Source organism: Condylura cristata, unplaced genomic scaffold (genome assembly GCF_000260355.1).
Source record: "Condylura cristata isolate star-nosed mole 26May11 unplaced genomic scaffold, ConCri1.0 scaffold00020, whole genome shotgun sequence".
Taxonomy (NCBI): domain Eukaryota; kingdom Metazoa; phylum Chordata; class Mammalia; order Eulipotyphla; family Talpidae; genus Condylura; species Condylura cristata.
This window is the reverse complement of record NW_004567121.1, coordinates 14,397,481-14,410,984: the sequence shown is the minus strand read 5'-3', so window position 1 is coordinate 14,410,984 and position 13,504 is coordinate 14,397,481. Positions and strand designations below refer to the sequence as shown.

The 13,504-nt window shown below is 48.2% G+C and overlaps 1 protein-coding gene across 2 annotated transcripts in view; it reads left to right on the top strand.

Moving 5' to 3' along the window:
• Positions 1-10: 10 nt before the first annotated feature.
• Positions 11-13,504, top strand: part of EPAS1 (endothelial PAS domain protein 1) — a 77,947-nt gene continuing 64,453 nt past the window's right edge. For both annotated transcript variants that reach the window (XM_012727505.1, XM_004686233.2), the window contains exon 1: positions 11-546. In XM_012727505.1, the coding sequence (XP_012582959.1) occupies positions 521-546 (26 nt within the window). In that variant the 5' untranslated portion in view covers positions 11-520. The remainder of the gene's footprint in view (positions 547-13,504) is intronic.

Here is a 13,504-nt window from a genome sequence, read left to right as displayed (position 1 = left end):
AACAGGACATTCGGGAGCGGCCAGCAGCACAACTCCAGCGCCCGCCGCGCTCCCGCGCCAGCTCTCCTGAGGCGGCCGTACAATCCTCGGCAGTGTCCTGAGACTGTATGGTCATCTCAGCGCCCGCCCGGCCACGGACTCTTCCAACTCCCTAGGTTCCAGCCACTTTTTTTATTTTTTGAGAACTCAGAAAAGTGACTTCTCTTCGAAGGAATAAGGAACTTCAGTCCCCTCTGTCTACCCTTCGCGTTTGACAGCCTCCTCCCACTCCCAGCCCCGACCCCGCCTCCCCGTACAGGTTTCTTCCCGTCACCTTTCTCCACCCCCAACCCCCGCACCTAGCCAGCTGCGCCCGAACTTCCACCTGACTGTGCGGGGCGCTAAGAACCTGCGAGCGTTTAGGGCCTTTTCCACCGGACCTGTCCCCAGGGACCGTGTGAGGACCACGGTAAAGACAGCGGCCACAGCCTCCGCCGGCGGGGAGCCCGGGTGCTCGGCGTTTCCAGGGGCCACCGCGACAATGACAGCTGACAAGGAGAAGAAAAGGTAAGCGGAGTAGGCGCCGGCGAAGGAGCGGGTCCGAGCGCAGACGGGCTGCGCGGGGCCAGTGCGGAGAGGTCTCTGAGGCCCGCGCGTCGGTTTGGCGAGTTTTGAGTAGGAGAGCAGGTGCCAGGGATTGAGGGTGAGGGGCGCGGAGCTGCGGCTTCGCGGGGGAGAGTTCTGTGAGCCGAAAGAATCGGGAATTTGCTCGTGCACCCGGCTGGAGGCCGTGGGAGATGGCCCTGGACATCGGAGGTGTGCCCTGATACCTCCCCTCGGTTCCCTGCTGCCCCTCAGACTCTCAAGGCCAGCAAGTTGCAGTTTCTTGCTAGATTCGACTGAGGTCAACTTTAGATGGTCTCAGGGCTTGCGTGCGGGGCAGCATCTACTTTTCCTTCGAACCCTCGAGTCCTTCCAAATGTGCTGCTGTGCCCTCATGTGCTGCTCCCCAACTGGCAAGCGACCGCCGGGAGGGGAGCGCAGCACTGGGCTGCACGCCTGCCCAGGGTCCGGCCGCAGCTTAGAACCCCATTCCGGGTGTCCGGACCCCGCTGAAGCTTGGAGAAAGTCGCTTCCTGGTCCAGCACCTTGACGCAGCAGGAGTGTGCTAGTGAGGCCGAGCTGCCTCGAGGGGCAGGTGTCTCGGTGCATCGGGAGGGGATGGCGCTGCCGAGGACTAGGCAGGTCCCCGTGTCACTTTCTCCCAAGAGAACAGAAGGGCAGCCACCACCGCCAGCTTGCCCTCGCGAGCCTCTCGGAACTGGGTGAGAGGCGACTCCGGCCAACTCTCACTGCCCTCCCGCCCCCTCTCGGCCGCTCCAGGCCTGGTCTAGCCCTTTCTCTGCCAGGGCGAGCGCGCGCTGCGGGGCTGCGCTGGCAGGGGAACAGCGTCGCCTCCCGCAATCCTTGGGGCCAGCTGCCTGGCGCCTCACTCCTCTCTCCACTACTGAGCTCCCCGGTGAGCTGGAGCTTTCAGTCCGAGCTGCGGCTTGGCGGGGCCGAGTTGCGGGCAACTGGAAAGCAAGGCGCGGCGGATTGAGCGGCGGGAGTCGCGGGCACTGCGGGAGAGGCTGCGGCGGCTTAGGAATGAGGGAGCCAAGCCACGGAGGGAGAGGGGTGACAGGCTTTGAGAGCTTAGTGTCTGCGCTGGTTTGCTCTAACTCGGACTTCCAGTGCGGGACAGAAGCCAGAAGCCGTGTATACTACGGTCTCAGCGGCGGTTCCCATCTCCCGGCACCGATAAGGGTTTGAGAAACCCGAGCGAATCGCTCGGGTTCTGGCGGGGCGCCGGGGCTGGGCGCTCCTAGATCTCGGGAGGGTGGCGGGGTGGGGGATTGGGGGGAGGGAGGGAGTTGAGTCCGGCTGCTCCCCCTTGGCCACAGCGCTCCCTCCCGCGTCACTGTGGCGCCCCGGGGCCTGAGACCGGTGAGGGATCCTTGGCCTGGCCTCGCGGGTCCTGAGTGAAGCCCCTGGGGACGGCGCCCCCGGGGGCCCGTGTCTTTTGAGGTCAGCGTAACAGGGAAGAGGCGTTAAGATTCCAACTGTTTTTGTAAAACCGACATAGCCTGCATCACAATGACTGTAATAACGACGTCACAGTCAAAACCCAAAGCTACAGTCCGTGCCTCCGCGCAGGCTTAGGGTTTCAGATCCGGCAAGGGAATTTATTGTGTATTTTACAACTGTGATGCCTGTCCGTGAATTTCGCAATCTGGGAGGTGGGGCCTGATGGTAATCTTGACAGATGTGTGAAGTGTCAGCTTCTCCAGCCAGGCTCGGCTCTGGGTCCTGTGCCTTTATGTATACGAATCGTCTCAAGAAACTTGGGAGCAGGGAGAAAACTATTTCTACACACCTGACTACGGTGTTATAAGCCTGGTGCAGAGGCAGAGGCGACGCGGCCTGAAAGAGACTAGAGTGGGGGGTTGCATAATCAGACTCCGAGTTCCTTGCCAGCGCGGCTGCTTTAAGAAACACTGAGGGGTTGCCTGTAAAAAGCTTCGGAGGCATCTGCGGGTGCAGCGCCCTGGCCCTGAGCGCCCTCCTCCATGAGGTGCCTTGAGTTTGATCCCTCTGATGGGGTAAACAGTGTGTCCCTCTCCATCCAGGGCGGTTATCCCATTCCCGTTGGGTTAATTTTTTTGGAGACATTTACTTTGCGTGACTACAGGCTCCTTTTGGCACCAGGCAGTGACCAAAATATGTGAACCAAAACATGGAAAGTTGGTGTGTTTTAAGTGGCTATCTTGAGCATTCACACAGTGCCTCACAAGTGCAGTGAGATGCCTCACAAGAGTTCACAAGTGAGGGTTCTGTGCACCAGTTCTTAAAAAAAAATGTTTCTTCTGATTCAGAAAACACTTCTCTCCCAAGTTGAAGATGCACAGAACATTTGCTGTGTTCCTTCGAACAACAGCGCTTCCAGAAGTGAGCCAGGATTATTTTGTTATGAAATGTTCATGCGTGGATGGATGGATATGTTAATGTTTGATAACAAAGACTTTGCTTTCTAAACTGGTTGGCTGGCCTTGACAGAGTGCCTGCATGCAGTCTTTGGTGGTAGTGGACTTGTCAGGTACACCAGGTACGGTCAGAAACTCACCCCCACACCTTTCTGCACCTCTCTCTGGAGTAAAGTGTCTCAATAACCAAAGTCCCTGGTTTTGTGAAGCCCTAGAAAGTGTCAGGATGATTCATCTTTTGATTAAGCAATTTCTGACTTCATTGTCTTGGGGAGGGCTGAAGGTCTTCAGGTGCATGGCAATTGGAGAGAGTGGTTCAGGCAAATGGAAAAGTTGTAGGAAGTGTCAGGATGACTCGCCTGATAAAACAGCCCCTGTGTCCCTTCTATAGGAGAGAAATGAGTCTGAAAGTTCTTAGTGATCAGAGAGTAATTCAGGTAAATGGAAATGAGGTTCTTGGAAAATTAGGGATCAAGGTTCAGCTCCTGAGCCTGACTAGGTGAAAGCCCTTTCCCCATAGGCTTGCACCACTTAGTGTGGGGCCTGGTCAGGGAGGGGGAGCAGGAGGAGTGAAAGACATGTGGGCCCATGTTTTTGGACCATCTTTTCTTCTCTCTGCCAGCTGGATTGAATTGTTCCTCTGCTAAAAATAAAAAGTCCGTCTTTTCCAATTCTGCATGGAAAAACAGTACTGGACAGTTTTTCTCAACTTAAGTGTATTTCCTCCATATATTCCTTCAACACTGACACCTGATCCCAAGGACACAGGGCCAATCTAGGACTGATACATTATAGCTCCAGGTACAACAGCTCAACTATTGCTTTCCTGAAATCCAGAAGAAGGTTGTGGCTGGAGGTGTTGGTGATGTCACTCTTGGGGAGTTTAGAATTATTTTAGAAGGGACAGCAGAAATCATTTCTCTTTTCACCCTGAGAAGATAAGTGCTTTCTCTAGGCACAAGTAAGTCAGTGCTGATAGGTTCATTATAGTCCTGAAATGCCTGTGGACAGTGAGGATGGCTTCCAGACCATAGGGTGCCATCCCCAAACCACTGAACCTGTATAAAGGAGATTTAGCTTTCTAGACAATCATAAAAGACTCTAGGCTACAGTGTGAGTGAGTGCTTTTTGAAAAAAAAAAAAAAAAAAAAAAAGCAGAGTTGGGCTGGTTCCGGTGTCTGAAGACTCTGGGAAGTATGAATTCATTGTTGGTGTGCTCTCCCTCTATTTTACTTAGAAAAAAAGTTTACTTATATGAGGACCTCATTACATAAAACCAGTGTGAGCCCTGTTCCCTGGTAAAGCAGAGTGCTTTGTGGAGAATTCCCTGTCAGGCCCCCTGCCCCTACAGCATTTATTAGACTTATTCCTACATTAAGTAGGTTGGCTTTTTCAGTAGGAGTAAATACCATGAGACTGAATCTGTTTAATTCATTTAGATCGTCAGTTATCCCCCTCCCCTCTTTCTGCAGGTGCGTAGGATGATCCCCAACTTTCTAGGAATGTATTCTGTAAAATGTTAAACATATTAGAAAGCAATTGGATAATTCTGAGTGCTCCAGAATATTAGCCTGATACATTTGAAAATATTTGCTATAATTATTTCAAGGTTTAGGTGCTTTTTTTTTTCTTTCTCAGGAAATCCATTTAGGAACACTTTTTATATTTTCCCAGTTCTGTTCCACATACTGTCATGAGTTTTTGTTGTGTTTTCTTTTTTAAGTCTAATGAGTCTTCCCATTTTCTTTTAGCATTGACACTGATAGTCAGAATAAGTAGGCTTTTTGCCAATATTGTAAAATCAGCAGTGTTTGCTCTCAGGGTCCCCAGTACCCTTTACGTAAACCCACATCCTCAGTAGCCTGTTGTCATTCTCATGATGAAAAACAGCTCTGCTGTTTACATCATGGCAACAAGACAACAAGTCATGTTGAACACCAACTCCTATTCTGGGTAACCTGCTGAAGAGGAATCTACGATGTAAGGGGTATGGCTCTCCTTGTCTTCAAGTTGTTCTGTTCGACTGGACATTGGGAAGGACACACAAGGAAGCTTAACTGAAGATATAAGCAGCAAGCAGCTTACATGCAACTTTTTTGTTAGGATTAAATCTTTTGAAGTTAAAAACCTAGTAGCATTCCAGGAAGCAATTACACACACAGCACACAGAATTATTTAAAAGTATTGTGTGCATTTTGGGTGGGAGATAGTTTCCCCGAATCACAAGAGTGTTTGCCATCTGCATGAAGACTGACTCTGATGGAAGGTCAAATGAGGGTTAGTTTGGGCTTCTAGAGAGCCAATGGAGGGTTCAAGAATATTCTGCCATGTACTTCAGAACATAACATACCCCCAAAGTTGGATGTTGCCTATTCTTTATACACCTGCTTTGAGTGAGGACGCAAAAGAAGATATCTAATGGGGCTTGAGGGACAGTAAGGGGTCTAAGAGCTCCTGATCCCGCTGAGGACAGCAGTGGTGACAGCTGTGACCTCGGGAGGCCGGGATGGCACAGACCTTCCCTGGGCTTGGGAAAAGGCCTTTCGGGGTGACCTTTGAAGCTCTGCATTGCGTGCTAGGCACTATGTACATAAGCCCTCTTTTTCCTGAGGGGGGCTCTCTGTGACTCTGAATAGCTTTTCTAAGGTTTCTGTGATCTCGAAAAAGAATAGATGCTCTTAGACTAATGATTGGGGGACTGGCTTATATGTCTGCATCTTTCTGTTTAGGTCCTAGGCGGTTCCTCCATTTCACTGCAAGTGACTCTCCCTGCCTTCCAGGTGGGGGAGAAAGTGGATGTGTGCGTCTGGTAAAAGGCCTGTGCTGAGCTTGCCTTTCCCCGAGCCCACTACCCTGTCTGTGTGCCACATGTCTACCCTGAGTAACAGTTCTTCTTCAGGGTTGCTGAGAGCCCTGCACGGGTTCTTCTGGTGTGATTCATTGTGTTAATGCTTCATAAAACAGCCCTGCAAAGTGATGACCACATTTTCCACCGGAGGGCCTTTTATGTACTAGGAACTTTTGTGTCCTGAGTAGAAATCACGCATGCAGTAGAGCTATACAAAAACTTAGTCGTTTGTGTGCTTAGCTGTTTGTGTCAGCACTGTCCTCAGAACTTTATGTAGATTAACTCTTTTCATCCTCATAACCACTCTGATATAAACCCTGTTATTAAACCAGCTCTGCTTATGGGAAAGCTGAAATGTCAAAGGTCAACTAGGCAGTCAGGGTGGAGCTGGGGTGGGGGCAGGGCAGAGTATCTCCAGAGTCTGCCCTCCAACCAGTGGTCCATTCTGCCTTACCTTCCCCGAGACAGAAAGTATTCAATACCACGCCTGACTTGTGGTAAGTACTCTATAAATGATCACTGCTTTTGTTGCTCTATTTATAATTATTATAATTACTTTTTTGTGACTCATCCCGGGTATTGAATCTCACACACGGAGATGGAAGAGCTGAAGGGTGGACTCGGAAGTCCTGGAAAGCCTTATTTTTCATGGGTTTTTCTCAACTCTCACAGGAGGCAGTTCTCTACTGCCCCCAAAAGTTCAAAGCTTTCTACCTCCCACCCTTAATTGGTGGCAAGACTTCAATAATTACTTTAGCCTTCAGACTCCATTGTGCAGAAGAAGCTGTTAGAAGCCCTTCCTCTGCGGCTTCTGAGAACCATCTCCAAATCAAGATGCACAAGACTTCCTCTGGCTCTTTTGATGTTTTGAAATTGCAAGCACAGGAAGGAAAGAATGGATGGGGGAATAAAGAATAGCTGTGATCCTGCAGTAATAACATGCTGCGCTTTTCTAGAGCCCTTTCTGGGGTGAGCCCCAAGCTTTCGCAGCTGTCATGCTGCTGGCCTGTGCACTGTGGGCCTAGAAGGGCTTCTTGACTTTCTTAACACTGTACTTTCATAATCACATGGCACCTGGCGTACATAGCAGACAAAGAAGCAAGGCACGTTCACAGCCACTGTCTGTGTGGGGGCGATACATGGGCACGTGCCCCTCCCACCATCGGCAACTTTTGAGCAGAGGTTGGGTGTAGCTGGTTGTGTGATCTCACTGCTCAAGGCCACAGGACTGATCTGGAAGCCTGAAGTCAGGTCAAGTGGCAGAGCCCTGGGAGCATTCTGGCCTCAAGGAGACAGGTGCAGAATGAACGGGCATGTCATCTACTTCTAAGTGACTTGCTTTTTTTCTGTTATCTCAAGAAATCTGTTTGCTTGCCTGCCTTTACTGTCTCCCGGGGCCACTCGTACATCAATACCCTATGGCATGACTACCAGAAACTTCATGGATTTCCAGGAGGCACATTTTTTGCTCTGAACTTGAAAAGATTCTTCAGTTTTGAAATAATGTTTTTCAGTATCTTTTTTTTTTTTTTTTTTGTGCAAACAGGGCATAGATGATGTCGAGCAGTGACTGGAGTTCAGACGTGTGCTCTTCCGATCCACCCCAACAAAAACAGATCCCTTTAATTCTTTTCAGATAAAACATGCACTTTTTATTTTTTTTTTTTTTTTTTTTTTTTTAGTAACTTCTAAGCAAGATAATGACTCTGGGAAACAATTCCTTTTCTCACTTGGAAAGATAGTTGGGAAAGGGTGGCTTGTCAGTAAGGAAAATGACCCCATTGAAAAGATGTATTTATTTGCCATGCTCCCATCTGGCCTTTTCCCAGTTATACAAAGTCATGGAAGTAGGTAATCAGAACTTTCTTAGGTTTCTCCAGTGACTTCTGGCATCCCCGTTTGAAACCTCCACCCCCTGCCCCGATTTTAAAAAACAAAAACTGAGAAGCTAGTGTTGGCCTCATAGCCCATGAGAGCTTTGAGGGTAAGGTTGGGGCATAAAAGAGCAGACACGAACTCCACAGTGCTGCCCTTGAAGTTGTGAGGCTGGGGGTCAACCCTGCAGCTGTGCAGTTGTGAGGCTGGGGGTCAACCCTGCAGCTGTGCAGTTGTGAGGCTGGGGGTTAACCCTGCAGCTGTGTTGATAGCCCGCAAATGCTGGGGCACAGCCTCAGTGACAGTCCTTTTAGAAACCAGTCAGCTCTTTAGCAACGTGAGTTGATGCTCTGGTCTCGTTCTCAGTGTGAGGTGCTCTGCTCTTGACCCGTGTCTACAGGATGTCACTAATTTGCTGTAAGGGGATACCTGGGCTCGCCCTGAGCTCAGAAGCATTTTTGAGCTTAAACATTGATTAAAAGTATATGATTCTTTTTTACTGTAATCATGTAAATGACTGTGTTGTGTGTCAAGCTGGATGGTGCTGTGTCTCTTACTCTTGATGCTGGATTTGTACTAGCAAATACACATATTTTGGTAAATTTTTGGTAAATTTTTTCACTTTTTAAAGGTTGTCACCACTTTGTAAAAGATTTGTCCTGACTTCCACTGGCAGGGGTCAAGGGGAAGGAAGGGCAAGACACAATCCTAATTTTATATTTAGGGACTCCAACTAAATTACTGAAGGAAGCAAGCCACACGACCTACAACAAACTAGAACAGGACCCAGGGGTCTCTGAGGACACCAGGTCCTTAGGTATCCCCTTAGGGTACCTTTCAGGGTAATGAGCCAAGAGCACAAAGGGGTGACTCAAGCTCCAATACTTACTATTCTTATTACTAATGAGTAATTATAGCAAATATTTACAGGCCTCCTTCCTACCTTTACGACTTCCTGTTGCTGAAGCACTTTGGAGTATTGAGAAAGATTGTCCTGGAAAAACACGTCATACTCAGTGGCAGGAAAGAATGGCTTTAAGCAAACACACTCACACACACACACACACACACATACACACAAAATCCACTACTTGATTCTGGGTGGATTTCATATGAAAACAACAGAAAATTATGCTTGTGAGAGACTTTTCGGGCTCTCGATATTAAAAAAAAAAAACAATTCTAGAGTATATGGGAAATGGGATACATGATATTTTCCAGGGTATTCTAGAAATAATAGGACTGTGCAAGTTAGTAAAATTTTAGTTACATCACAGGATATTTGCTGGACACTTTTTAATGAACATATGACATCTAGAATATTTTTCTGAATGAAAGCAATCGTGCTTAATAAAATAAATCAGGGCATATAAAATAAACCAAGTGGGAGATTCAGGGACTAAAAGACTAGTGTTCATTTTAGAACTATAAAGATTCCCAAATGAACCCTCACAATAATACTCATTTCTTGTGTATTTGGCCTAAAGAGCACTCCAGTGAGACTGCTTTCTTTGGTGTCGATAAGCCATGTACCCTTGTATTTCTCTCCTGTGCTTGCAAGAGTTCTAGGGTGCTATTTTAGAATGGCAGCTTTCACTCCAACTCTACTAAGGCTGATGAAGCTAATTTTGGTGCCCAGGGAGAAGGGGGAGAGAAGCCGTCTGCAGAACCAAAAGGGTTCGCTGGTGCCTGGGTTTGGAGCAGTGTAGTGTTACTGGACACACCACATTTCACCTTTAGAACCTTTATTTGTGTGCTTGCACAACAAATGTTTACACAGATATTAAGATAAGAAAAGTATGAAGGTCACATCTTGCTGGTGAGAAGGGAGCTTCTATAAATGTACCCTATCTCCATGCAGTGGGAATCTGTCTTTTATTCTATACAAGAGACTTGGGGAATTAACGGAGGGTGGGGCATGGGAGCCAGAGGCCTCGGGTTTTTTTGACTTCCTTGCGGTAGGTCTGTCTGGTTGGCTCAGGTGCTGTGGCCCTCCTACTTGGTGACACTCTGAGATGATCGAGCAGTCAGGGAGAAACCCAGTCCACACTCACAGCCTGTTGGCATTCTGGGGCAATTTGTGCCCATGCAGCTCCTGCTGTCCTGCTGGGAAGCAGCTAACACACTTTCCCAGCCTCTTAGAGAGGCTGCATGGTGCTGCTCTTACCCTGTTCTCAGCCTCTTTTAGGCGGGTTTGTCATGTCCTCAGAACTCAGAGTCTTCAGAGTGGGAAAGGGGTGTCTTATGTGGATAGGAGATTGTTTCTTCTGGAGATCTCCCAGGATTAACTAGATACACTCAGCCTGAATGAAGACTTGGATCACTGGCCTCATTTTCTTTCCCAGGGCAGTGTACATGGCAGTGGGAATTCCTCCCACTGAGGATAGGGAGCCCTATCCGGCCACCTCACCCCATTCACCGTCACCCGGTCTGCCTCCTGGGCTCCCTATATGCACACGTCCTCTCTCCCCCACATCACAGGGCTCCTTCGAGCCTCGGGTCTCCTCTCTTCCTACTCAAATGTCTCCCACCTTTCTAAAATGAGCCCAGGCTCCCCAACTCCTAAAGAGTCTCTGTAGTAATTCTTACACAACACCTCCCTTTCCCATTCCTTTCAAGCAACTCCTTGTGTTTGCCGAAAGAGCACACCAGATTATAGTCCAGGTTATATTACCTAATGAAACCTATGTTTTCTTTCTAACAATATTGCATTACTCCAAGACAAGGAGGCTGAATTATCTTTTGAGCTCTGTGAGACCTTGCCTGTATTGGGCCCCTAAAATCTTTCTTAGTTAAAAAAAAAAAATCATAGAATTGCTTTGTTGCTGTTCCTTGGAAAGCCGACATCTTCGGCTTTGTATGTCTCATGTATTTTTCATGAAAATTTTCATATAGAGTTGAGTCCTTTACTCAGTTTCCTTAAAAAAAGGAAAAGGGGGCTCTCCCTGGTGGCACAGCAGGTTAAAGCACTAAGAAGCTAGAGCCTTTTCAGCATGAGTTCTATCCCTGCCCGCCCCAGAGGTGACCCACATGATGTGGCAGACCTCTCCTGACCTGCCCGCTTCTCCCCTCAGCAGTGTACTCCATCAGTCGCCCTGTTCTGCTCCCCACTCTATCTCTGTTGAGTCCTCTCACCACCCCTGCACCTCTGGCCTGTACCCCAGTTCTGTATGCATAAATAAATAAATCTTTACAAAGAAAAAGGAAAAAAGGGGGGGGGGTCCACAGGCCAGTTTGATAATGTGATTTTACATCAAATGCAAACAACAGACTAGTTATGTTATTTCTTCACTTAACAATGTCCTGTATATGTCGCTGGCAAGTGCCAGTAAACAGTTCATCTCAAAGCTGAAAAAGCCAGGTGGGAAGTGCTTGCAAGGGACTATCAACTCAAATTATCTTCTCTGGGGGAACCTTCCACTAATAGTAGCACATTGGGCACCCCTATATTGATAGGGTCTTCACACTGCATTTTACTGTGTGTATGATGTTTTCACAAATTGACTTTTGAGTGTGTGTGTGTGTGTATATCTGTCTCTGATCACCATCCTGATCCCTGTTGTGGGTCCTGTCCTCTTTCTGTTCTTGCTTCCCCCAGCACGGGACACCTGATCATGTAGGTACCCAGTGCTTGCTTATTGACCCAGTAATTCTATCTATTAAGAACATGGGGAGATTAGTGCAGAGAGTTAGAGGCACTGGCAGAAATGGTTGCTCAACTCAATTTTTTGTCCTCATTGTTTCATTTTCCATGCATGGAGTGAGGTTTGTGGGGGTGCTGGTATCATTCATCACTGTGAGTAAACCTCTCAGTTATGTACAAGCTCCTCAGTGAGGCCATGAAGGGGTAGTTAGATAGGCCCCTGCACTCAAGGGGCATATGGTTAAGTTGGAGAATCAAGGAATTCTTACAGGATGACTATGTTAATGGGTATTCTAGCCCCATCTTCAAGTTATGACTATTTTGTCAGGAAGTCGGAAGTAGCTCAGATAAAGCATTGAGCAAACAGTGGAAGATTGATATTGTGAGTGACGGAGTTTCAATAGATCTTGTGTGTTGTAAGTAACTATAAAGAGAGGTGATCAGTAGATTAGATTATTGAAGAAGCTTTAAGATCTAGGTCTTGAAGAATTAGCTATTGGGTAGGCTGAGGGAAATGGTACATTCCAGTTGTAGGGAGCAGCTTGAGTTGATGCAGAGGAGAAATAAGCAGGATGTGTAGGCTCGGGTTGGTGAGCCTCTCCTTCCAGAGTTGAACCTGGAGGTCTGTTGATGGTGGGAGATAAAAACCTGGTTCGAGCTGGTGTTGGGAAGGTTTGGGACAGCTCTTCCCTGAGGTGCATTATGATGTAACCTTTGGGTTGCCTTGAAACCATGGGGGCAGTGATGCCTCTCTTGGGAATTGGTTAGGGAAGGGTACCTCCATTAACTTCTGCCCAGAACCCTGGCTCTAAAAAGTACTCCAAGGGGCTGGTTGTAGGAAGCCATGGTTGTCCTCCATAAGATGACCTTTAAAGGCTACAGATGTCCCCACACCCCTAAGGAAGTCATCTGCAAATGTGCTCAAATTGCTTTGGGAGACACACACACTCAGTGACCACATAGAAACGTCTCCTAGCGTGCAGAGTAGGACCGCTTGCTGTATGCTAAAATAGCTTGAAAATAGCTTCCTGCTTCCTCTAGGCTCAGAGGAGGCTACAGGGACCCTAACCCCTAAAGTCTTATTTTAATGGTAAAGACTTGGGTTCTGCCAATTTGGTAAGACTGTCCTACTACCCCTTCTTCTCCTTTTTTATTCCAGATTTTAGGATTTTTAATCTGATCATTGTATAATTGCAGGGCAGGCCCATCAACACTTTAGAAACCACAAATGGGAGTCAGACCACCCCTTTGTTGGTTTTTCAGCTACTGGTAATCACTCTGAGTGATTACAACACTGCCCCACCCAGCTGTCCCTGGGCCTTGTCCTTCCCTGTTAGGTGACTATACTGCTCCCTAAAGCTAGAGCTTTAACACTGGAGGCAAGAGTTGCCAAAGACAAAAAAAAAGGAGCCGTTTTTCTGCAATCACCTGAGGAGGGCAGCTGGGACCTTCCCCTCCCCCAGCAGGTGTAAACTTTCCCCTAGAGGTATTTAGAAGCACTTAAGGTCATGGCTGGACACTTGTGAGCAGGGCCTTGCCAGAGATCCTGAATCACTGGAGTCAGTCCCATACCAGGGGCCAGCAAACACCAGGCAAGTGACTTTAGCTTGTCCTATCCAATCCAATGGTACTTCGAGGGAGACTCGAGCTCCTGAAAGCTCTGGGCTTGGAATTTAATCTCATGGTGACAACTGCATGTCTCATCTCCTATTCCTTTTCCAACCCCTCAGTAGTAAGTGGTTGTAGAACCGGGAAACTACTGGCTAGTCTAGGCAGGATCCGTTTGTTCAGCAATCATTAAATAACTACTCTGCAGGCTACTGAACCTGGGCCTGAGCTCAGGGGCTTGGGGGTAGGGGACCCTCTGAAGCCTGGTGGAGGAAACTTCAGGTGCCAGCAGGTGGCAGAGCTTCTGGGGTTATGGGGGCGACTTGGGCCATTCCTGGGAATTTGCCTCAGAGGTATCCCAAGAAATCTTACAGACCAGAAAGTGGTGTTTACTCAAACCTAGCAAGAACTAGAAAGTTGAGTCCAGCGTCTCCCTTTCACAGGTCCAGGTAGGGCTCAAGAAAGCTAGGTGTCCTAATCAGGCCATTCTGGGAATGGATCATAAGGTCTGGAGCCTGTGATCTTGCC